The sequence below is a fragment of the Malurus melanocephalus genome, unplaced genomic scaffold (genome assembly GCF_030028575.1).
Source record: "Malurus melanocephalus ecotype Western Australia unplaced genomic scaffold, MMel_1.1 scaffold_405, whole genome shotgun sequence".
NCBI lineage: Eukaryota > Metazoa > Chordata > Aves > Passeriformes > Maluridae > Malurus > Malurus melanocephalus.
The window spans coordinates 515,913-541,771 of record NW_026623637.1 but is presented as its reverse complement, the minus strand read 5'-3'; the positions used below and the strand labels follow the sequence as shown (position 1 = coordinate 541,771).

The window sequence follows — 25,859 nt, the reverse complement described above, 5'->3', positions numbered from 1 at the left end:
CGCTGGCCCCGCCCCCTGCCCGGCCTGCGGCGCCGCGGAGGCGGCCGGTGAGCGCTCCCGGCCCTGCGCGGGTCCCGCCGCCCCGCACCCCGGCACGGCACCCGGCACGGCACCCCTCGGGCACACACACCCTGCCCGGGCCGCCCGTGGCTGTGCGAGCCGCGACTGAGCGTGCGCCTGCCCTGAGGCCGAGAGGTCCCGAGCTCTTCCGCCGTGGCAGGAATTGGGGCGGGCGGGAGCCCCTTCCCGCCTCTGCAGGGAGGGCAAGATCTGAGGAGTGAGGAAGGGCCGCTGCCTTTGGCTGCTGCTCTGCGCTGCTCAGTGCCTGTGCCTTCCCCCTGCCAGCCCCTGCTCGGTACTGGCTTGATTGGTGTTATCAGACTAGGGGAATTTGCTCAGAAATTATCAGTAAGGARGAAATCAGAGTTACCAAATCAGGTTATTTCAACTGGGTAAAACGCTTGTTCGGATAACCTGTTCATAGAATGCAGTGCTAATTTTCATATTAAAATGTCTCTTTGGGATCTGTGAGAGACAGATAAAGATCTCCAGAATGCTTATTTAAGTAACAGATAATTTCTTACATTTCTTGCAAATGGATTTTGTTGCCTTGGTACAGGAGTTTTCTCATGCTAGCGCTGTATTTTATTGAAGAGCAAGGGCCACAGGTAACTTGAGGATGCTGCTGGTTTCTGTTGCTGTTCTGTAATTGGCAATTAATTAGTTTTCTTTGATATTTTACTCGTAGATGGGGAAGCCATAGGGAGTTTGTATCATGGCAGCAGATGAGGATGGACTGGGACTGTTTGATATCCGCTACAGTGGTAAGAAGTGTTAGATTACTTTCTGGTTWGCAGGGAATTCATGCAAGCAGTCTTGTGCAAATAAATAGGTCCAAAATTAACTTAGAAAATACATTTGAAGTTGGGACAAATGCTGATGAGCTTCATCTGTAATTGAATGGCTGTGGCACAATATCATTGTAAGCCATATCCCATTAGTAAGTTTGTATGTAAAACCGTAACTGTGTAGTTTGGATTTCTGGAATGTTTTGAGGGGGTGTCTGCAACTGGACTCTCCCCTGTCTTTCGTGTTGTATAATTTAACCTTCAGCTATATCTTAATGAAGCTTGGATTTGAGCAGTTAGGGGCACAGCTCCTTTGTTTGCTGTTTGTAAGAGCCAGCGTGCTGTCATCTGCCACATTACCCATAATCAAGGTGCTCTTTATTTCCAGCTCCACAGCTCGTTGACTTGACACATATTTGTGAGATTCCCAGCCTCAAAAGGACTGTGGATATTGATGTTTTTCTTTATAGAGATAATATTTGTTGCATAACTGGAGAGGTTCACATAGAGAACATGAGAGTGGTAAGAGGCATTGGAAAAAGACAGGAAGAGAGACTGAGGAGATTTAGATTAAAATATGTTTACAGAACCAGTTAGTGTGTGAGTAGATGGCAGTACTAAACCAAATCTATTATGATGCAGACTGCTACAACACTTTATTTTTAACAAGAAATATTTCTTTTAACAGTTGTGATTTTATTGAATCAATTATTTTGGTTTTGAATTGTATAACTTTTGTATTCAGTGTATTCTAAAAAACAGGTTCAAAGTTAGATCAATTTTACTTAATGTATCATTTTAAAATTTCCATGTAATTTGCTTTATGCACAGTTCTTGTAGTATTTATGAACTGGTCTTTGCTYCCTGGTGACTAAAGATGTTTTCTCTGCAGTAGCAGTAGTTTGCTGGATAAAATGGCCATCCTTTACTGGTTTGTGCTATTATTTCTACTATTTATCTACTGGTGTAGGATCAAAGGCACACTTACATTATAGGAAAGGTAGAGTTTGCAGTTTACGAAATGATTACTTTGACTTTTTTTTTTTCTTGCTTGCTTTTTTTTTTTTTTTTTTTTTTTTTTTTTTGCTTGCTGTAGCTGAAGCTTCTCCCTTCAGGGAAGGAGATGAGAGCTCAGTGGATATTTATGATGGCTTGGACAGCAGTTTGTCGGTTTCTGGTAGGTTGATTGTGTCTCACTGCTTGGCCTGAAATGTTACAGTGTCTGCTTCTTAGGCTGATTTCAAGTAAAATAGTATTCAACTGTAAGTTTGCATTTAGCTGGCGTAACCTGGGCTTCAGTGAGCARTTTGTTTAAATTCAAGACATATATGTTAGGCTGTATAAATGCAGCAGARAATTCTTAAATCTGTTAGCTGAATGAATGAAATACAATTTTCCTCTGATACAGGCTATTTGAAGAGACTTGGGCTTGTTAARGGGTACAGAGAAACCTTAGCTATTTTATCTGTGCCTTGATCTAGAACATTTTACCTTGGGAAAAAACACCTTTATTTAGGGTTTTTGTAAGCTCCAGGACCATATCCAACAGTCACTAATCACTAAATCCCCAGTGAGAGATCCAAAACTTACTTTCTATGTGATACTTTCTATGTTCAGGAGATCCTTTTAACCTTCTGATACTTTCTAAATAATCTGACACGCTAATGGGAATTAATTTCTTCTTTTAACTTCTTTGAAGGTGAGAAATAAATGGATCCAGTATATGTTCTTTTTCATGAGTCTTAGTGTACTGTTTAATGAAATGTACTGTTTCTAGTATTTAAGCCATTATTTCTCTCCTGATTTTACTGCTGTAAGACCATTGAATTTTTATGGAAGGGCTATACTATATCCTACACACATGAAGCATCTATTTATCTTTTTCTTGCTTTACATTTTGTATTTCTTAAGTTCTTGTTTCACATATGGAGSTGCATTGTTTAGTAAATATCAAAAACAGAAGGAGGAATGACAAYCTAATGAAAACATTGTATGTAGTCCAGTCTTGAGGGACCTTGTTTTTGTTTTTTTTTTTTTAAGAGATAAGTGGTAAGATCTTTGCTCTGTACAGAGCCAATAGATAGATCTGTAATGTAGGGGTGTCATAAGCCAGGTCCTGTCAGTTAAGTGTATTTGGTGAACAGAGCACCTAGGTTGATTTGAGGAAAAAGTGATCAGTCATGTGAATAGTTTGGGTGTTGGCTTGTCAGTTGGTTTTGGTTGTTTGCATTTCTTTCCATTTCACTTTCATTTTGCTTCCAGAGGTCTGTCTCAAGAAATCTCTGTATGTTATCGAAACATGATATGCCATGAGCATGTAATAATGCCTTATTTTGTGTGCTGTTACTTTCTAAGTACAAGAAGTAAAACCCAAATGCACAGACAGTATAGAACAGTCTACATAAATGCAACATGGCTAAAAAAATACCTTTTTCCTTATGTAATTGATTTTCTTTTTATAGACAATTTTGCTCCAAATTTTACACCATCTAGAAGCAGCTTAAATTTATTTGATGAGATATTAATTGAAGAAGGGACTGCAAAGAAAGCATCCTATGATGAGGTATGTATTAAAATGAAAAAAAAATCCTCGTGTTTTGGGGGGGGGGGTGTTTGAAATTTTCTTGTGTAAAAGGTAAAGCACAGAAAATGTGTCAACATGCCCACATTGTTGGAAAATACAGGCAAATTGCTTTTACATAAGTAGAAACAAGAGTGTGCTCGACAACAAGTTCATCTGAGTAAGTGAATCTGCCACTCTGTGACATGATATGTTCTCATTTTTCACCCTTTGCATGCAGTTCATGTATCAGCTACATTATGGGAAAATATATTGTGCTTTCCCTTCAGTCAAGGATCTGTTTGGGCATCTGATACAAAGTTAGTCTTGACTTTACTCCAAACAAATTTTACCAGAGTAAAGCAGAGAAATCCATGACCTATTTTACGTGTTGTTAAATTCTGTCCTTGAGACTGARGGTGGCTGTGCAACAGGTAACTGATTCTAGCAAGTCAAGACAACACTCAATTAAGTAGCATCACCAGTCCTGACCTGTAAGACACATTTAAAGGGTGTAAAAGGGACAGACATCCATAGATATTAGAAGGACCAGGAGTGAAACCTCCAGGACTCTACTGAGTCACTTTGCAAGTCAAAGCTGTTGACTGTGTGTTTGAATGGAAGTCGTCCATTCTCCTGTGAGAGTTTTGTCACYATCTACCTCTAAAGAAGAGCTCATGCCAAATTTATTTTATTTGTGATCTCAGCAGGATCATGTCCTTTGTAGTCCAGGTTTGTTTGTAGTAACTTTATGTTTTGTTTTTCCTTACCTATTCCGTGCTACACAAACTCTGACTAGCAAGTCCCCATGTATTTGGCTCTTGAAACTYGTGCTCCCTGGTAGTCGTGTCTTAATTACACAATAATATGGCTTCCTGTTACTCTTTAGCATATTGCTGTTAGGCAAACACACATAGATGTCCTCTTACCTGAGTGTGTCATTTTAGAGACTTGTATACCAGTTGAACCATATTGAAGACTTGTGTTTAAATATGGCTTTAATATGTTGCTTTGGGGGAAAAAACAGGGGTTTGTAATATACATTACTGTATTAACTAACTATAAATCTAGAGAAGTAACTCTTCTGTGCAATTCTGTGCTATGAATTCTTCTCTCTGACAGTTGCAGGCAGAATATGGAAAGTGTCAGCACCAAATTAAAGAGTTGATGAAGAAATTTAAAGAAATACAGGCACAGGTATTGTAGTTCAAAGAAAAATATTGTCAAGATCATACAAAGTGAATTGGATATTCCGCATTGTTTTCTGTAAAACTTGTCTGCCTTTCTGAGCAGGCTTTGCCAAGGACAATTATCAAGAGAAGGGACTATTTCTGGGATTGACAGGATTCTCGAATATTATACCTAGAAATGTAAGAATGACAGAGCACTCAAAGTTGGTTTTGATATCTTGAAAGAAATACAATTACCCTCTTTCTCTAAAAGCACTTAGAAGGTACATCTCTCATTTGACACAGTGACCAAGGAAACAATAAATTGAGTAAAAGAATGAAGCAAAGAGGTGGATTATAATTTTTTAGTTCTATGGTTACTTGTTCTATGGCATATTTCAGTCTTAGTAAACTTTATGCTTAAAGCATTTGAAAYAATTACCAGAAACACAAATTTGGGCATTAATATGAGTGATGTGGGAAAAAAAAAAAACCAATACAAGCCAACTGCTTTGGATCTCAATAATTCTGGTTTCTTCAACACAGTTTATATATGTTTTACTATCACTTTGCCAATGATGGCACATTTTTCTAGTGGTTGTCTTGCACTGTTTCTCATTACATGTTTGGATACCCAAGCTAATCTTTGTTTTTTCTCTCCCTCTCTCTCTTGCTACCTGTTTTATACGTATTTAAAACAGAATGTCATTCTACAGAACGAAAACCTAGCTCTGAAAAAGAATATTTCAGCCCTTATCAAAACAGCAAGAGTAGAGATTAACCGTAAGGATGAAGAAATCAGTCATCTCCGTCAAAGGTACAAATAGACAGTAGAACTAAAAACATGCTTTTTCTCTGATCATCTTTATATACTTCTTAGAAATTTTTGTGTGTATTTTAAGAAATTTTTTGAGACGTATCAGTTGCTTAGTAGATAATTGTGTAGTTTAGAACCAGTACAATCAGAGGAAATGCGTAAGTATCTTTGCCTGATGAGGTCTTTGGTTTCTACTTAAGAAACCAAGAAGGAATCCAAAGGGTGACCACTTGCATAGATTTTTGTTTGTAACTGTTCCTCATGGGTTATCTAACCATCTTGCATGTTTAAAAGCAGATACCTTACTAGTTTTGAAGCTGAACTGTGTCTGTTTTATGGCCCCAAGACATGAATTCCATTAAACTTTTCAGACAACAAGTGAAAAGGAATAGATTATATAATGTTTTCCTGGCAAGATATGAAATCCCTGTTTTCAGTGCTGGGTAATAACAACTAGARAATTCTTGGTTATTTTTGTGTACTACTAATGTTACTGTGAGGAGTTGAAAACAGTAAAGTACGGATGGGAAAGTAGCTGACAGTAAGGTTTCTGAACCACGCGAAACCAGAGCAGGGGTTCAGGATTCAGGACCCCAGCTTGTCACGAGGTAACCTGCTTGTCACTTGTGTCACACATCATTGGTTTGTTTGTATTTTGATTTGGCCATTTGATATTTTCTTGCACCGAAAGGTGTCCTAAAGAACACCTTTTCTTGTTCATTGGACATTCWTTTGACGTTACTGTGCTAAAGGCTACATGCATATAAACTATGCAGGTTTCTTTGCTAAATACAGAAAATTACCAGACACAATCTGATGGAGGTCAAGAGTTTTTGACATGTGTCATTCTTTCAATTGATCAGCTTTCACAAAACAGCTGTCATTTTCACACCTTCGAGTGCAGTAATCTAATTTTTTTAATTAAATTGTTTGAAAAAATACTTCTTTTGAATATTTGACCTCATTAAATACTTTGCAAGCTACATTGCAATACCATCTGATGGTGGTGTAAGTTTTTGAACAAGGTGTTTGATCTAGGTATTTTGGAAGCATCCATCATGGAATATTGTGGTGAAAGTGGAACTTTGAGATCTTGGAAACATGCCTTGTCTGCTGCATGRTTTATAGTAAATTAGCTTAGCTTAAACAATGCTTCTATATGTAAAGATTATTTCAAATAATAGTTAGTATGTCTCAGGGAGTTGTTAGTGTTTATCTCAAAAAAAACCCCTCAACTAAAAACCAAACAAACATGCCTTGGATACCAATTRCATTAATCACATATGTATACAGATTTAATAGCCAGCCTAAAGTATATGGAAAACTTACCAGTATCATTCAAAATGAAACAGAAATAGAGGAAAGGGGTTTGTATTACAACAGCTGCAGCACTGTTTGCACTCAACATTCAGTTCACATCACAATGTCACATTTTTGGAGTATGCCCAGTTGTATAAGGTATTCATATCGTATTTAAAAGTACTGTGTTGACCCATAGGAAKTATTCCATTTTAGAAAGCAAAATCAACCCTATTATGTATTAGAGATACGTACRGGATTGTTGTACACTTGTGCTGATTCCTTACCACTGGATGCTGTTTCATCATAGAATTTTAGGCCAAATCCAAATGTCTGTATCAGCCACTTCATCCTTGACTCTAAAACAGAGCCAGATATTCAGTGGTTTGTTGTCATGATTTGTTGGTATGACTTTTATTTCTGTTTCCTTTTCGTGGAAGAAGTCCACACAGCATTCTTTTTATATAGTGGCAAGTGTATAAGAAGGGTGGCCTTGTCTTTTATTCATGTGAGTTTAATGAAACGTTGTATTGACAATGGTAGAAAAGAGTCTGATTGGTTTTGGGTTTTGTCTTGTTGCAGTGGGATTGGGAGGTTTCTTGTTTGATTAGTTTTTTTAATAGGCAGGTAACTGATGCATTCTCTCAGTCATGAATAGGAATTTAGGCCGTACAGGCTACATGTGCCCTTATAAAATTAATTTTCTTTATTATTTTTAATATAATTACTTTTCAGCAGTAGCATGTGGCCTTGATGAGGCTTGGTTATCATAATGTACTACTTGCTTTCTGGAGTTTGCACCAACTCCCAAATGTAGTTTATTCACTTACTGATGGTTTTAAAATTATTATTTTTAGTATTATTATTAGTATTTTAAATCACTAATGCTGTAAAGAACAACTTTTTTTTTCTGCTGGAAAGCTCTTTTTATTGCTGGATAATGAAATACTAATTTGAATTACTGATATTGTTAACTAGACACAATATAGTATTTTTTCATAAATCTTGACTTTTCTTCAGATTAATTTCCTGTGGAATATATACATAAGTTATATTTGTTTGTTCTGTGCTGATGGAAATTTTAAAACACCTTTTTATATTGCCCATTTTTTTCAGCTTTGAAAAAAAGTGTAATTTTTCACAGATACATGGATTCTGTGCAGTTCACTTTAGTTRTGTTTAAATAAATTTTTAAAAAACGTTTTTTCTTTCTATAAACAGGCTATCAGATTTTCCCAACCATCGAAGTATTTTCAGCAGAGCATACCTTCCAGGCTCAATTAAAACAAAAGATTCCAAATTCCGACCCTCTGATTTGGGTGACAATATGAAGATGGAACACAGAATGAAAAATGATGGTTCAAAAGATGCATACCACGGTTACTCGTCTCATAACACAGACAGTGGGAAGTCTGGCTCTGAGAAAAGGAACACTCCATTTTTGCTGAGGTACCCTCCTGAAGAGCTCTGCAATGATGGTTCTCACACATGTGCACTGAGCTATGACCATACTTCCGGCAAGGAAAACAGACAGGAAAGAAAAGAAACTAAAAGTAATGAACAGTATTGTAGGGGAAATGTCAACAAGTACAAAAGAGAAGTACATCAGGGCACTGGAAATGATGGTGAAAGTGAGGAGGGGAATTCAGATCCTCAACAGAAGCTGAAAACGCTTTCAGAGAAGGCTAGTAAAAATGAGTTGCAACAAAAAAGTCAGAGCATGAAACTCAAATGCAGTCCAAGTGGAGAAAGAAGAGTAGAAAGGGGTGTTTCTTCCTGGGAAAAACAGACAGCTGGTAAAGACAGATTTCAAACCAGAGGTGAATCGTATGCTGATGAGAGATTACAAAATGTATTAAAAAAAGACATTAAAACACATGATAAAGGTGAAAAGCATKCTGGCCAGAAAAATAAACTGAATGAGAAGCTGCAAGAACAGCCAAGGAGGCCTGGTAGGGGGAGCAGTCCACACCCAAGGAATGAGCATTCAAAGAGTCTTCATGAATCACGTAAATGTCGTATGGAAGAGTCCAGRAGAGTAAAACACATTGACTGCAAAAGAGACAGAGGAACAGATGATCATACCCCTCGAGAAGGAAGGACTTCACCTTCTAATTCCAGCAGCAGAGAGCATAAACATTCACGCCTGARGGAAAGTAGTAGTAGACATGAATGGGAAACAGCACATTCCAAATCAGAAAGACACAGAACTGAAGAGAAAAGGAAAAGGGAAAGAGAGGATCAGGATGAAAATAGACATTTTAGAAATGATAAAAAAGTCGCAAAAGAATTTTCTCACCAATCTGTGAAAGACTCCAAGAAAGGTACAGATGTTACAAAAAGTGAGAGAAACAAATCCTGTAAGCTGGAAGAAACATCCAGAGTAGCAGGCAGTAGTTTAAAAAACAATAAAGTTCGCAAAACTAAAGGTAATCGCACTGGGCCAAAAAGCAAAGACTTAAAACTTAGCTTTATGGAAAAGCTAAATTTAACTCTTTCTCCTAATAAGAAGCAATGTCTCTCTGCAAAGGATGGACTTAGAACACTTTGCCAAAAGGCTGCTGTTGAGGGAGGTACAGAGCTCACACTGCAAGCAGAACTCTTAGAGTCTGCCCACCCTGTAGGCTGCGGTCCCACAGAGCAATTTCATTCAACATTAAAAGTTCTGGACACTGTGGCTCAGAGCAGCRTGGAACCAGCAGTGCCTGTTTCTGTCAGTTCTGAAAATGAAGGCTTGAAAGTAGCAGCAGCAGATCTGGTGCAGTCTGAAGCGTTGCCAGCAGCCACAGTCGATGAATCGAGCTCAGAAACTTTACCAGAAGCACCAGTGGGTCAGGTACTGCCCCACGCCTTGCCAGAAGCAGCCAAGGTGCTGGTTCCTGATGAGATGGAGGCTGAAACGCTGTCAGAAGCAGCAGAGGCTTGTGATCCCATTGAATTGGAAGCCTCAGTAAAAACAGCAGCAGTGGTGGGTCTGAACCACTCTAAATCTTTGCCCCTGGAGGTGATGGGAAGTGTGGGAGAGTGTGGAGAGTTGCCTGTGACAGAGGGTGAGATGCAGAGTGATAATGTACYAGCAGCAGAAGTGGCACAACCTGAACCTACAAGTGCAAGTATGGGAGGCCTTCAGGAGTCAGCAGCAGAGAAGAAAAAGGAAGATAAAATATGGCTGGCTGCTGACACAGAAAGCTCTGCAGATCAGTGTGGCTCTCAAAATGTTGTCTTAGATGACTTGGAATCCAGAAGTTCTGGCGACTTGGAGTCCTCTGATACTGCAGATGGTATCAGTGAAACAAAACCAGACTCTTTAATGGAAGTAGTGAGGGATGGTGATCACTTGGCTGCAGCAAATATTGACTATTCCATTGAGGAAAAGAGTATCTGTGAAATTAATACGAGTACATCCCATTCAYTGGACAGAACTATGATAGCTGATAAGGATGAACCACTAGTTGACCAGAATACTTGTGATCTGGAGCCAGACCTAACTGATAGCAATACTGCAACAGCACTTTCTCTCTCTAAAGGGAGAGAAACTAACCCAGTTTCTRTTGATGATGACAGCTCAATACTGAGTATTGATCTCAATCACCTGAGGTACATTCCAAAGGCAATCAGCCCACTGAACAGTCCAATGCGTCCTTTGGCTAAAGCACTGAAGATAGAAAGTCCCTGTAAAGGCCTTGTGAAGACTTACAACAAAGGTATTTGTATATTCTAATTTCTTTTCCACATAAAGCTTTGAATATCTGCTCATGGAAAGCAGAAATTAATTCATTTAACTCCTTTCTGAAAAATATAGTGTCTTCTTAAAATGTGTGTGTGTCAGTGGTCCTTTTTGTTAGTAGTGGAAACATTTAATGTTGCAAACAAAATTGTAACTATTTGATAATTAGTGCTCTAAAAATTGGGAGTTGGTCACTACTGACCGAAGACTGGTTGAAATAAGAGTTTTGTGTTGTGTTACTAAAAAATAAATACAAATTTCTTAATTGTGGCTTGTTTTGCATAGATATCTTTAGGCTTTTTCTGGAAAAAAAAATTTGTTCCATAATGGTGGAAGCAAAATTTATGTGGGTTCATATTCTTTCAAGTAGTTGTGAATTTAAACAAAAATTCTAGGAAGTTTAGATTTCTTATTAGAAAAGAAATGGTAGAGTGGCATTGAAATCGGTTGTTTTGTGTTTAAGAGCATAACTCTTTACCGGATTATTAAAATGTTAATAGGTAGTAACAATAATTTGTTCTCTTATTTCTTTCAGTTTTGAAACTGTTAAGAGAGACACCACCTATTGTATGTAAATGTTAGTCCATAATGATGTGACAGTTACAATTTAGCTGGTACAGTAATCAAAAAGCTTGTTGAAGTAAATGGAAAGAAATTCAAAACTGATGAAAACTGCTGTATTTTTCTCTTTTCAATGAATGTATTTGTGAGATAGTTCACATGTGCTTGGCAAAGCTTTGAAGTCCCTTAAAGCTCAAAATTTGCTCAAAATAAAGCTCAATTTGCCCTTTAAAGCTCAAAAAAAGTCCCTTAAACCAGCAGCTGCTGAAGCAAACCACCCAAACTTGTTATAGGTTAGCCTTCCCAAGCTCAAACAATCAGTTTTGAATAGTCAGTTTACAGGAGAGAATCTTGCCCTTTTTTTCTGAAAATGTCTGTTTATAATTGCATTCTTTTTGGTGATTAGCAAACTGCTTTCTTTTCATAGATTTARTTCCTGAAAGTGCAGTTGTCATCTGTCCCTCAAAGAACTTATCAAAGGAGGTAAACAAAGAAAATCAAAAGCCAGTTAACTTGTCTGATGAACATCTAGAGATGGAGTCTCAGCTAAGTATCTCTTCAGATGAAATAGAAGAAGGTGAAATCGTAAGTAGTGATGAAGATGAAGAAAATCCTAAACCAGAGAGAGGCGCTGAAAATACAAAAAAGTCAAGACCGAAAGCTTCACCTGAGACACGAAATTTAACCAGCAGTCCGCAAAATCAAAATAGCAAAACTGTGCACTGCAGTGAAGATAATGGAAAATTTGTTTCTGTGCAAGTAAGCACACAAAAGAACAGAGAGAGGCATACAATTCAGACTTTCAGATCTTCAAAGCATATGAGGAAAACCAAAACTGTGAGCATTGCTTGTCTTGAAAAAATAGTTCATGTTATTGTGGAACCTTCAAATATACAAGAAATTATGCAGATGCTCAGAGCTATCCGGAAACAGATGAGGAGAAGTTATATGAAGTTCAAAGTACACTTCCCAGTTCAGCATTTTCACAGAATTATAGAATCTGGGATCATAAATTTTACAGCATTAATAAGATACTTGAATTTTTCAAAGATATGTGCATTAGGTGACACATTGAAGTTGAATATATGTGATATTATAGAGTCAAAACTTAAACAAGTTAAGAAGAATGCARTAGTGGACCGTCTTTTTGAACAGCAAGTATCAGATATGAAGAAACAATTGTGGAAATTTGTAGATGAACAGCTTGATTACTTATTTGAAAAGATACGGAGAATTATAATAAAACTATGTGACATGGAAAATGAGGGTGAGGAAGGGAAGTTTGAAAGGGCCGKAAAGCAAAACCACAAGATCAGTCATAGACATGATGTGCAGAGATCTAGAAAAAAGTCCCTGAAAGATGGTTCTCAAAAGCCTGAAGAATATATTTCAAAGCAAATTGTAGATTATCAGCAACCTAAATGTCACCATGAGAAAAATAAGACAAGTACACCGCCAAAAATTGCCTTTACAAAATGTCTTAACTCCATTGATAACACAAGAAATTCCCAAGCAAAAGTTCACCTCTCTAAAGAGAATAATTTACAAAGTACTCTTACTCCACTAAAGGGTGTAAAATATGAAAAGGAAGGACTCCAGCTGTCCAGAGATGCTAACAAGTCAGATTTTAGTTATGAGCTTCTCACAGAACAACAAGCATCCAGTCTTACATTTAATCTTGTAAGYGATGCTCAAATGGGTGAAATTTTCAAAAGCTTATTGCAAGGTTCTGATCTTTTGGAAAAAAATGGTGGCAATATCAACAGAAATGATTGTGAATTCAGGACTCCGGAGAAACAGTTTTTAGACAGTCATAAATGCAGGGATAATCCTGAACTGGAGCAAGACATTGCTTCAAAGGAGGCAGAACTGGTTTGTAGACTGGAAGAGGATATTAGCTGGACTATGGTTTCACCTGTAAGAGCTCCCTCATTAGCATCTGGGCCTCAGATGCCTGTTGATCCAGATGTGCTGGATGAGAGCTGTATGTTTGAGGTTTCTACAAACTCAGCTTTGTGCAAAGAAGATGAATGCAATTTACAGAAGAATAAGTCGTGTGTTTCTTCTATCCTTCTGGAAGATTTGGCTGTTTCCTTRACTATTCCATCACCTTTGAAATCAGATGCTCACCTCAGCTTCCTAAAATCTGAGAATAATTCTAGCTCAGCTCCTGCAGGTGTTGTTAGTGCACATTACAGTGAAGATGCACTTCTTGGAGAGGAAGATGCCACTGAGCAGGACATTCATTTGGCTTTGGAATCCGATAACTCAAGCAGTAAATCGAGTTGTTCATCATCGTGGACAAGTCGGCCTGTTGCTGCTGGTTTTCAGTGTCGCCCCAGCCTACCAATGCAAGCCGTCATCATGGAGAAATCCAATGATCATTTTATTGTAAAGATTAGGCGTGCAGTGCCATCTGCCTCACCAGCATCTGATCAGATTACTCCAGTGAAGGAGGCACAGGCATCCTCAGCCAAGATTGGAAAAGGAGAAATGAGAACTGGGGGAAAAGAAAAAGACAGCCAGAGTGCCACTGTGAAAGAGTCTATCGAACCAGATCTGGTTAAGATGGATCACTTGCCTCATATCGGTGCTGAACAAGAACAAAGTCCTGCCTTAGCTCAGCCTCTGAAGGAGTCATACAATAGTATTGGAAAGGAAGAAGCTACAAGGTTGCTTGGAACCTGTAGAAAATCTTCAGACAAGGAGAGCCATGACACTGAAAGCCTGGATAAAGGCTCTAAGCAATTTGAGGCAGAGAGATGGCAAGTATCCAAAAACATAGATGAAATGCATGTTAGATCTCAAACTTCYTTTCCTGCTGAATGCAGTATGAAGTCCTACATAACAGATAATATTGTTAATGGAACTTCATGTCGTGCAGTGGAATCCAGAGCAGATAATGGGACTCGGGAAACTTSTACAGGAAATTCAGAAGTCAGTGATAAAAAGGAAGAACTGGAAGAGTGCCTTGATGCATCTCTAGACTTAACAGAAGAGCTTTCTAATGAGAATGTAGCAGGTGAATGTAATCTTGAAACAAAACCCAATTCAAAGATTGATGGAGGGTGCCAGAGAAGTCTRGATGATAAAACCAGTAAAAAGAGGAAAAAGGAGACTGTTCAAGAGAATTCCGATTCAAAAAGGCAACGAAAAGAAACTGAATCAGCACATGAGGGGAGTGATGAAAGTATTATCAGGTCAGAAGATACAAATTCATCACCCAAACAATCTTCCAATAAGAATGAGCTACAGCAGAACAAAGACTCTTCTCCCTTGACTTCATCTCCATCATCACCGAGCCTTTATGCCAAAAACATCATTAAAAAGAAGGGAGAAGTAATAGTTTCCTGGACAAGGTATTTTCTGATTTGATCTGTTTGATTGTTCTAWTTTTTTTTTTAAATAAGTGATACAACGAAAAAAGGTAAGAAAAGGGTATTTAGCTGATGACTGAAGTTATTTGGTAGCTCTACACCCTTCTCTAAAAAGTGGAGTGGGAGCCTCCTTTTATCAAAAGGCAGGATTACTGTGGGAGATTGATGTCCATCACTTACCCAGATCTCCCGAAGTGGGAGTCCTCTTGGCTTTTGTTTTGAAAGCTTATGTGCTGAGCTAATAAGACCTACTGTAATGCACTGTCTGTCCTTTTTATTCCCCTTKCTCTTTTGTTTTCTCTGTCCAAAAGTTCCAGCCATGCTTGGTAGGGAATGGAGGTCCATGATGTTCCTGTGAGGCATTGGTGACTRGTGGAGGAAAACAGCTTAAGATTTCCCCCACTGGGGGAAAGCATGAGAGCAAACAGTTTTTTGTTTTCAGGTCTGGGCTGTTCAATCTGTGGAAATTTACCAGTCAACCATTCAACTCATATACTTCAACTTGCAGGATATGGGTGACAAATGATAYGGCTGTACACGTACAAAACCACTGTAGTGTGTTCTTATTTTTAAGAAACTATGGTTGGCAGATTTTCCTGGTCTTGCTACAACTTGACACAATCAACACTTTATAAAGGGGTTTCTAAAATTWTCAGGAGAGGCTTTCTAAACTATAGTTCAGATATAAAGTAAGTTTCTAGATAGTATTTTAAAATAAGGTCAGCTCAATTGTGGAAAGAAGACAGCAAAAGCTAATGTGATATTTTTAAGGTGCAAACCAAGGTTTTCCTTATGAATGTGGCCAGATTTTCAGTTTCACAGTTTTTGTCTTTGAACTGTACCTTAAAAAAAAAAAAGTATTTATTTTAATAACTAGCCATTACATTTTTCTTTGAAATTGAATGGAAATCAGTGACACACTTCAGAGTAGTTCCCTGGTTCTTTTCTCTCATGTGAACAGTAGATATGCTCTAAGTATGTTTGTTACATTTAGCCACTTAAAGAAGTTAAACATCTCTCTGGTTTGTCTTCGAACATCTGTGGGCCTTAAGTGAAAGCTACTGCTCAGCCAYGCAAACTGAGGCAAGTGCACCTGGAACTACTGACCCCAGTTGAATTTGAGTTCCTCTCAATTCAAGTGTAATTGTCTTATTTTAGAAGCTTAAAACTCTCTGGCTTTGTTTTGGGGCTAACTTTAGTGTAACAATCCCACGTTACTAATCGAGGAGCATAATCTCCACTACCACTTGTTTGTACCGACTATTACTCTGCTGGAGAAGAGAGGATGCTCCATGAATTTGTTGCTGCTGTTTGAATTCATGTTCTGTAGTTTGGAAATCCTCAGAATTTTACATATGCCTGTATGTATTGTTTTGCTTGTGTGCATATACACAGCTCTGTGTTTTAATATTTTAAAAATTCATTTTTGCTGTAGAAATGATGACCGAGAAATTTTAYTGGAATGTCAGAAAAAAGGACCATCAAGCAAAACCTTTATTTCCTTGGCCACTAGGCTGAACAAAAGCCCAAACCAGGTAGGTGGTGTCATTCTTCTATTTACTAACAGCAACATTTCTTCCTTTACAATTGCAGTTGAACAAAAATCTTAGGAGATCTTCTGCAAACCTATAGTGTTCTTTTCCTTATGTCTTTTTTGGGGGATTCTTGAAAAAAAAGTATCTTAGATTCTGTCAGTTGTTACTTCTTAAAAAGTAAGTACCCATTATAAGAGTATTATGGGGATTCCTCAGTACCTGTTTGATTAGTACATTGAAACTGCTCCCCTCATAAGGCAGGAAYAACAGGATTGTTCTGTTGTTGTATTAGCTTAGATAAAGGTAATTTTGAGAGGCCTGGAGTGTTTGCACACCTGTAATTAATTAGAAAAATATTAAATTTAGAGCTGAAGAAAAGTGCCATGATTGTGCAGAAACAACTTTTTTTWWKRARRWYYTTTTTTTCTTTTTTTAATTAAAAAGTTGCAAAAGGCACAGATGTTAATGCAGAATATTCCCAGAGGTTTATCATATAACTTATGCTTGAGTTGAATAGCTCTCTTACTCTGTGTCCTGCTAATCTAGAAAGGGAGAAACACGTTTGATCTATTAGGGAATCCTGCATGATTGGGATTTGGCTTTTAGGATGTTGTATTGTATGGTTGAAGGATCTTTGTGGTGTTTAGGAGCTGTTGGGGTGGCTGGTTGAATAAAACAGTGTTGCCTCTCTCCCCMGTTAGTTTGGTGGGTCATCAGTGTGCTATAGCAATATATGTATAGGAGTAAGAAATACCAACTTAGAGCTGAATGAGGTCACTATGTCAGCTGTAGCTATGTTCAGCAAAAAGATTWTTTGCTCTCATCTGCAGAGCAGCTATGTAAAGGCCCTGGCAGGCAGATTACTCCACGATGAGCCAAAAATACCTGAAGCAACAATTGTACTAGAGGGTAAAAAATGACCAATAAACAATGCTTTTTGTGCAGTACAAAATAAGCTTTTATCTTTACATTTGYATCTTACTCATGGTTATGCCTGGCAAATTCAAGGCTAATTGGCTTCGAAGCCTTCATTTTTTTCCYCCTTCTTGTAGGGAAACCTATGTTAAACCAGTAGTTGGCTCTAGCTCTCTTGGATTAACCTGGAAGCTATTTCACATATGAAAGGTATTGGAAAGTTTCCTAGATCTAGTTAGTCTGGTAATGGTGCTCCTAAAATCCTCCTGCTAAGATTTCTTGGAAGAAAATTTTTTTCTTAAAGAAAAGTTGATGACGTCAGATCTATTTTTCTTGGTAGATATGGAAATCTGAGATCTTAATGATGTGTCTTTTTCTTTTTTTTTTTTTTYTGTCTTCCATTAGGTTTCCGAAAGATTCAAGCAATTAATGAAGCTGTTCAAGAAATCCAAGTGCAAGTAGACTTACACCAGTTGCTTCATGGTTCCAGGGCTTAGCTGTTACCTGGAGGGATGGACTAGAGCCAGTGCATTCACATGTTGGGATTACGGGGAAATATCCAAGTCAGAGTTCTTASTTTGGTAAACCCAATGCACTGTTAGTAATTTATGTGTCTGCGATTCCTCTGAAGTTCAACAATAACACAGAGGGAACCTCACAAAGAAAGTGGCTAGGAAAGAAAGGGCTTTGACACTGCAAATGGGGCAGTGTCATTTCRAGGGGATGACATCTCCTATTAGTTAAAGGTGTTCTTTGAGCAGAGACAAGGGTGAGYAGTTGAGCGGGAGTGGTGGCTCTTGCTTCACTTGCCAGAAATTCTGCGTCTGCTGATGTCAAACTGTGATCTTAAAAAGTGCTTTGGAACCGTGCTTTGGAAYTGTTGGTAGATACCTGTCATTTTCCAGGATTATGTCATCTTGGTGACCTTGTAACATATTTTAAGAAGTGAGGCCTTTTTCTTTTAAAATAAGGCAGGGCAATGACAGCAATGATTCCAAACATTGCTTATCTAGTAATTGAATTCTGTTGCTCAGGAATAGKTGGATCTTGCAACTTGTTCTTAACAAACATTTGTGACTATTGTTTACTTACTGGAGATTTAATTCCAACAGACTTTGTTTTCAGAACAGTCAGTGTGCAGGATAGCATAAATGTCACTTTACATGAATGCCACTCTGCAAAGGCCATTGTGTTTCCCTGTTCCAAATTACATCTGGAAAAGGTACTTAATATTCAGGTCTTCAACATAATAAACATTCTGTTAAAAAAAAATTAAAAATTGAAAACTGATTTTCTTTTAAAAATTCATTTAGAAACAGACATTTACAGTTTCATAAAATGTGGCTTTGTAGTCATAACCAGAAGCAAAACTTTTCTGTAAAAACAAGCAGTTTTCAAAAGCTTGTCAAGTTGGCATGTTTTGACAGCAATTGCATCTATCTTTACAAATTGTTTAGTGCATTAGAAATTCATTATGTTCTATTTTAAAGAATCTGTTATAACTGTTTCCAGTTTTACTAGAACATACCTAAAGTGTATGTGTGTGTGTGTGTGTATATATATATATATATATATATATATACACACATGCACACACACATATCTCATACATATTGCTGTTTTATCCAAAATTTCTAAAAATTTTTTTTTCTTCTCCCTGAGAAACATTCCTGGAAGTTGCAAGGGTTTTCGTTTAATGAGTTTGTTGATTTTTGAAGTTTTATTCTTTATGGAGGRTCAGAATTGCTGTAGTCTTTATTCATTCTGAGCATCTGCTGAGTACAGTTAGACTTCATTTAACAGCCCCACCTAAGTGCATTGCCTTTCAACTTGGATTGAATTGGCTCTTTTTCAGAGTCCAGTGGCCATTTCTTCAATGTCAGCATGGTTTTTTTGTTCCTTCTCCAACTAATGGAACAGATTTCTCTTTCTAATAAACCAKCAGATAATTTGTCAGTGATGTTGTCACTGACCCCTTTGGAGTTTTGTACATGTGACCTGCGGAATGGATTGTCGTGCTGCCAAACAGTGCATTGTCCTTGTGTCAGGCAGTGCTCYGGCAACTGCTGGAAGGAGTGACTTGAGAGGTGATGATGTCAGTTCTGACAGTCTTCCATCTTACGTGCTTGCTTCTGAAACGTTTGCTTCTGATGATCAAATCTCACCTTCCATGCTACGCTGGCAGTGCCTGGTGATTTCAGTGGGGGATTGATGTACCAACCCATGCTTGTTCTTAACAAACATCTGTGACAATTGTTAATTTATTGAAGATTTAAATCTAACTGAAACTGTTTTCAGAATAGTCAGTTTGCAGAGAAGTGTTCACGTTTGTGGAAGAGTCAGACTCCGTGTACTGAAAGTACTCTTCTAACCATATCCTTAAAGATYAACATGTGCAGAGTACTGAAGGCACTGAGGGAAGTCACTTCTCTCCACTTCAGTGCTTCCTCTCTCTGTCAAAAAAGCAGGTAGTATTTTATTACAAGTTGTTTATTCCTTATCTGTGTTTACTTACTTTCATATCTGTATAGGTGATGGGGGGCAGGGTTTGACTGTTTTGAGTCTAACTTGGATTCCTGTTTTGTAAAGTGTGAAACTTGGTTAATGTTCTCTCTATTGTATCTATGTGTACAGGTTCCTACATGGTCATGTAAAATATCTGATGTTTGTATATATATAAATATATGTATAAAAATAGGAAGAGCTTTGTTTAGCCAAAGATGATTTTTTTAACTATATAAAACTACAGGTTTATTTTGTATAAACTAAATAGTTTGCTTACTGTAAGAGCAATACAAAAAAATAAAACTGTAAAACTCACATACATGTTCTTGTTGAACAAAGGTTGGCTTGGAGTGGTTTTGTACCATGGTTTGTAATTTATTTCTCCAACAAGAATTTTGATACGTATATGCCAAATGTACTGTATGTAATTCTACAGTCTTCTTTGTGAAACCTCAGGTAAATCAAAACATTTTCTAGAACTGTTGACCAATGGGTTGACAKCTACACATGAAGTTTACTTCTGTTGGTTTGTATAAGTGAGTAGCTATGTTGATGTTCTGGCCAATAAACATGGAAGTTGTCAGCTGCTGCCCTGCTGTAATTACTGCTCTGAGTACATACTGCTTATTGCTTAGTGGATATGTCTGGAAATTGGAGAATTTCACAAACTATATTTGTGAATCAGGACCTMCAAATTTCATCTTTTTTTTTCTGGAAACACTGAGTTAGCGAGTGCAATATTCCAAAGAAGAAAGACCTTTTCATATCCAAGATCTTTCAYAAGAATGTAGCCAGTGGCCCTTTGAGAGTCTTACTCCAACTTGCTACTGAAGAATTAGGTCTACTTGTATCCAACACATATTTTTACAGGAATCTTTTTTAATGGATGTGACTACTCAAAAATTTTCTAGAGCTGAAATTCAGAGAGCAGTGTTTTATGGAGATGTGCATGGTAGTGAAATCATAGAGCATTAGGCATTGAATTTTGATGGATTCTATAAGGCAAAGTCTGTTGGCAGCTAAAGGTGTGCTTACAGCAATTGTTTTAACTCAGAGCACTTCTGTTGGATGTCAGTCCAGCAATCCATAGCTGTTGCCAGTAAGATCTGCTCTAATTGTACTGGCTCTAAAACCAGATGSAGAATATTCTTCAGCAATTTGTCTTTGTGAAGGGAGGCAGCAGTAATAAAGCATGCCAAGGAACAGGCTTAAGGATTTCTTAGAAGAATCTATGAATCAGTCAAGAGGTGTTTCAGAAGCAAAATTCCTTTCCATAGGAAAGATGGACAGAGTTTCGGTGGTGGCTGGCTGGTTTTTGTGAAAGGTAGCTTGCTCCAGAAGGAGTGAGTTAGTACCAGTAGTAACTACTGTTCATCTGTAGTAAAATGGAAAAACAAGCAAGTTCAAGTGAAGTAACTTTTTTTAATAAGCCAAGGGGTTACTTTTAGACAGTGAGGTTACACTGTGCAAGGCTAGTGATTCAGGTTCAAGCTAAAATTTTGTAGTCTCATCTTGGCATTTCATTATCTGAGCTGCTGGGACTGCAGCCTGTCATCCAGCTTGCTGTTCTACATCCATTGGCTTCAGGGTTTTGTGATGGGTTTAGTGAGACAGCAGAAAGCACGTGCACTAGCTTCTTGTGATGTTAGAATAGTAAACTATTAGTACAAGCTGATGATAGTGTCTGTCATAAGGTTACTATTAGTTTCCACATCTATCCTTTTTTTWAAATGTGTGAATTCCTGGCGATTTTCAAAAGCTGCACTGCTATAAAATGTGTATTTGTACCTAATATTTGAAGAACTTATTTTGTACTAGTTACCCCTTAAAATTTAGAGTCATAGAATATCCTGAGTTGRAAGGGACCTAGAGGGATCCAGCTCCTGGCCCTGCACAGGACAGCTCCAAGAATCCCATCATTTGCCTGAGWGCATTGTCCAAACACTTCTTGAACTCTGTCAGGTTTGCTGCTGTGACCACTTCCTTGGGAAGCCTGTTCTAGTGCTAAACCACTTTCTGAGCAAAGAACCTTTTGCCAATATCGAACCTAAACCTCCCCTGTCGCATCTTCAGGCCATTTCCTTGGATCCTCACTGGGTACCCTCACTGGGTAGCATAGAGAAGAGATCAGCACYTGCCCCTCCTCTTCCYCTCATGAGGAACTTGTAACTGCAGTGAGGTSTCCCCTCAGTCTCCTCYAGGCTGAGCAAACCAAGTGCCCCCAGGTGCCCCTCACAGCCTCCCCTCAAGGCCCTTCACCATCCTTGTTGCCCTCCTTTGGACACTCTCTAACAGTTYAATATCTTACACTGTGCTACCCAGAGCTGTCCCCAGCACTCGAGGTGAGGCCGCCCCAGGTCAGAGCAGAGTGGGACAATCCCCTCCCTTGCCCGGCTGTGATGCTGTGCCTGATGCCCCCAGGACAGGGTTGGCCCTCCTGGCTGCCAGGGCACAGCTGGCTCATGGTCAGCTTGCCACTGACCACCAGATCTCTTTCTGTTGCACTGCTCTCCAGCCCCTCAGTCCCCAGACTGTCCATGCATCCAGGGCTGCCCCATCCCAGGAGCAGAATCCTGCTGTCACACACAAGACAGAGTAAATGCCCCATACTGGATTTGGTTACTGGATTACTCCCAGGACTAGACCTCTCACCTTCCTTGGCTGTAATCAGCTCCTGCCACAGCACTGTGTTCCTTGGGTCTCTGCTCCCCAGCAGGGAGGTCACTCCTGCTCCAGGAARGTCAGGCATGAAGATGTGCTGGTTCCCAGTGTGCTGCTTCTCGCAGTTGCCTATTCCAGTCACCACTGGCCAAGGTCCCATCTCTGCTCTGCAGGATACATTCCCTCCCAACAAATCCACACCCACAGCCTGCTGTCATTCACACTGTAAGCTGATTCTGTCTATGGAAGGTGCTTGTAGCAAGGGAGTGTCCTGAGCCACCACAGATTCTTGTTATCTCCAAATGCAAGGGACTCCACCACCACTCTGACAGCATGGACATGTCACAGGTGCTGCAGCTCTTGCCTTTTKCTCAGTTTTCACAGCCAGCACAGGTAACGAGGGTGCTCCTGAGAAACRCCCGGGCACTGTGGAAGCTGCTGGAGATGTTGGGTCAACAGCATTTGGTTCAGCAGCACAAAGCACCAGGCCTGAGTCAAAGGTCCGAGACAGCTGAAGCAGCAAGGAAAAGCCTTAGGGACTTGGTGACCAGATTTGGAAAGAAGAGACATGAAAAAATCCCAATGACAGGTACATGAGAGTATATGGATGAGAAAGACCTGTGGGGGTCTGGGTGGTTCAGATTAGAGATAATTCCAAAGAGGTAGGGCTACTGTCTTTTGAGAATGGGCCAGTGGTTAGTGGAAAAATCTTTAGGGAGAAGAGTCTGAAACAGAAATCATTCATATGCCTTGTAAAATGGAAGGACCAGAAGTCCCACAAGAAGAAAGGGAAATAGGAGTATTTGGAATTTCCATAAAAATTAGACCTTGGACACAGCAGGACTAGGCAATAGAAGGTCTTAGTATCAGCAACTCAGCTCCGGTGGCTCTGATTTCTCACAAAATCCCATTTTGACAGCTTGCCTTCCTATTTTAAATCTTGTCTTCACAGATACCTGTTCTGAATGGGCTTGGGGGTGGCTCTTCACCCCAGCTGATGAAGGGTTACTGTTCTGAAAGCCTGTGTTTCTAACTCAAGACTCGAGTCYCAGTCCTGTGGCTTCCATTTTAAAGGCTCAGTCTAACACATCCTAAATTAACTCACCAGGCAACAGAGTATGAAATCGGACATGACCGATCGATCCTCGGGCATTGATTCAAAGCGAAACTAATGGAATGTAAAGAAAATGTAAGTCTCTATGGTACTCTAAAGGCTATCTATTTAGCCATTTTACAAAATAAAATTTCATTTGGGAGCTGGGTGGAGGCATGATGTTTGAAGAACTGAGTAAAACAAGGCGTAGGTACTTTACAAACTGCCGCCGTATGGATTGAGCCTTGGGGGAATGGCTTCGTTAGATGCCACTGACTAAAATAATTGCATGATAATTTTGGCTAGAGGCACCATCCTATCATCTGATTATTTTCAAACTGTGCATGAATTTAGACAGAGTGATCTTGGCATCCAGCTACATAGAATTGTGAAGCCCATTCAGTGTACCACGTCTATGCTTTGGCTCTTGGGGAAAAGAAAAAAAAGAAAAAAAACCCRAGATGTCCTAGCACTATCGAAGAAAGGCCTCTGAGAAATAACAAGAAGCAGTGCTGCATGCTCCTTCTGCAATGCTGTAAGAAACTAACCAAGGGCTTTCTCCTAAGGTAAGTGGAAGAAATATAATTCCTCCTAGGGCAGTATGGAGCAGGCAAGTYCCTGTCCAACTTGAAGTAATGCAAGTTAAACCCATGAGTATTTGCATCTTAGCATTTAACTTCCTCTGACAACAAATTTAAAGTTTAATGCTGCTTTTTCATACCTCAGCTGATGAAAACCTGGCATAAATATAATATAGAAGTGATTTTAATAGTGACAAATGACCAGATGAATTTTGCAGAAGTAACAAAATCAAAAAATAACCTTTCTCCAAGGGAAATGGTGGATTTCCATCTGGTTTTAACTGATTATATGCATGAGTTTTTATTGTTTGAAATAATCAWATGAAAATATTTGGTTACTTTTAGGCAGATGCAGAGGTAGTCAGTATAATGAGAARTGTCTCAGGTATGTACTTTCTATTCTAAAAGCAGTGTATTTCTAGTCTACAATGCTAGTGGTATAGAATAGGCTGTACTACTAGAATTTCTAGTCTGCTAGCAAATTGAWAATAATTATATCATTGATATTTGAGATTACGCTCTTACCATAAACTGAAATTATTCCGTTACACAGAATTCAATTAAGATCAGGAAAAGGAGAAAAATGGAAACATTAGAAGCACATTGCTATGACAGGGTTACGAAGTAGTTTGGGCTGATTTCTTAGAAGCTTTGGCTTTTGTGGCTCTGAACTAACTTCTTTATTTTACACACAACATTGACTGTGTCAATATTTACGCTGTATTTCTACCAGTGCAGAGCTGAGGGAAGTGTCCTGGTATCAAAGGCTCACTTGGAGGGTTAATTATAACACTCCTACAAATACATTACTCTCCTCKGTTGGCTTTTATAATGCAAAGGTGAGGATATATTTACTTAAATACTGCTAGAAAGAACTTAGGAAACAAAACTCTGTAGAGYCAGAGTGGTATGTTTATACACCTCTCTTGCCCCAAATAGTTACACCCACTTTCTGTCCAGAACAGACAATGACATTTCCTGCTGCTAGTGGAATGCTAGCATGTCATCWTTGGGATTAAAACGTATCTCCTCTTCCCTTTTATTCCTACATTYACATTGTAGCATCACCCTCACAGTTTTGTTGTTTGGTTGGGGTTTTTTTGCTGAGTCTATCAATTTCCATGAGGCATCAGTCATTTGGAAGGCAGTGAATATACCTAAAGGTCCTTTGCTTAACTGTTGCATTGGACTACAATCATTATTGCTGACTTTTTGTTTTCCTCATGTGTCTCGTTTCAGTGACGTTAGTGGGACGGAAGGAGCGGGGAATTTCTTTTTGGAAATTCTTTGGAATTTCATTTCTATGAAAATAACTTTTTTTTTTTTTTTTTTTCCAGAAATGAACTTCTGACCATGGGGGACTGGAACTTGCTGGGCAGCATCCTTGAAGAAGTGCACATCCACTCTACCATAGTTGGCAAAATCTGGCTYACAATCCTGTTCATATTCCGAATGCTGGTGCTGGGAGTGGCTGCTGAAGATGTCTGGGATGATGAGCAGTCCGAGTTCATCTGCAACACAGAGCAACCCGGCTGCAACAATATCTGTTACGACAAAGCCTTCCCCATCTCTTTGATCAGATACTGGGTGCTGCAGATCATATTTGTCTCCTCCCCGTCCTTGGTGTACATGGGCCACGCGCTCTACAGGTTAAGGGCGCTCGAGAAGGAGCGACAGAACAGGAAAGCTCTCCTSCGGGCTCAGCTCGAGGACCTGGAGCCCATGCTCGAGGAACACAGGAGAGTGGAGAGAGAACTGCGTAAGCTGGAGGAGCAGAAGAAAGTGAATAAGGCACCCCTGAGAGGGTCCCTGCTGCGCACCTATGTCCTACATATCCTGACCCGGTCAGTGGTCGAAGTGGGCTTTATGATAGGTCAGTATCTTTTATACGGGTTTCACATGTCCCCCCTTTACAAATGCACTCGGCCCCCTTGCCCTAACACGGTGGATTGTTTTGTGTCCCGACCCACAGAGAAGACCATCTTTATGGTTTTCATGAACAGCATCGCCGCCGTCTCCCTCTTCCTCAACATCCTCGAAATCGCCCACCTGGGCATCAAGAAGATCCAGAAGAGCCTCTGCGGGCAGCCGCAGTGGCCGGCGGGCTCCGCCGAGGAGGAGCCCAGCGTGTACAACTCCAAGAAGAGTTCGGTGGTGCCGCCGCCGCCCTGCCTGGTCAGCAACGCGTCCCCGCCGCGCCCCGCGCCCGCT

The 25,859-nt window shown here is 39.3% G+C and overlaps 2 protein-coding genes across 3 annotated transcripts in view; both read left to right on the top strand.

Moving 5' to 3' along the window:
• CASP8AP2 (caspase 8 associated protein 2) overlaps positions 1-19,917 on the top strand; it is a 20,672-nt gene extending 755 nt beyond the window's left edge. The window contains exons 1-10 of one of the 2 annotated variants that reach the window (XM_057379420.1): positions 118-355; positions 749-824; positions 1,945-2,025; positions 3,311-3,411; positions 4,531-4,605; positions 5,279-5,394; positions 7,915-10,397; positions 11,409-14,340; positions 15,794-15,893; positions 17,214-19,917. In XM_057379420.1, the coding sequence (XP_057235403.1) occupies positions 776-824; positions 1,945-2,025; positions 3,311-3,411; positions 4,531-4,605; positions 5,279-5,394; positions 7,915-10,397; positions 11,409-14,340; positions 15,794-15,893; positions 17,214-17,270 (5,994 nt within the window). In that variant the 5' untranslated portion in view covers positions 118-355; positions 749-775 and the 3' untranslated portion in view covers positions 17,271-19,917. Of the gene's footprint in view, positions 1-117; positions 356-748; positions 825-1,944; positions 2,026-3,310; positions 3,412-4,530; positions 4,606-5,278; positions 5,395-7,914; positions 10,398-11,408; positions 14,341-15,793; positions 15,894-17,213 lie in introns of those variants that run through there. The other variant, XM_057379419.1, reaches the window with a different exon arrangement.
• A 5,084-nt stretch (positions 19,918-25,001) lies between these two features.
• GJA10 (gap junction protein alpha 10) overlaps positions 25,002-25,859 on the top strand; it is a 1,545-nt gene continuing 687 nt past the window's right edge. The window contains exon 1 of the mRNA XM_057379422.1: positions 25,002-25,823. Coding sequence (XP_057235405.1) covers positions 25,002-25,823 — 822 coding nt within the window. The remainder of the gene's footprint in view (positions 25,824-25,859) is intronic.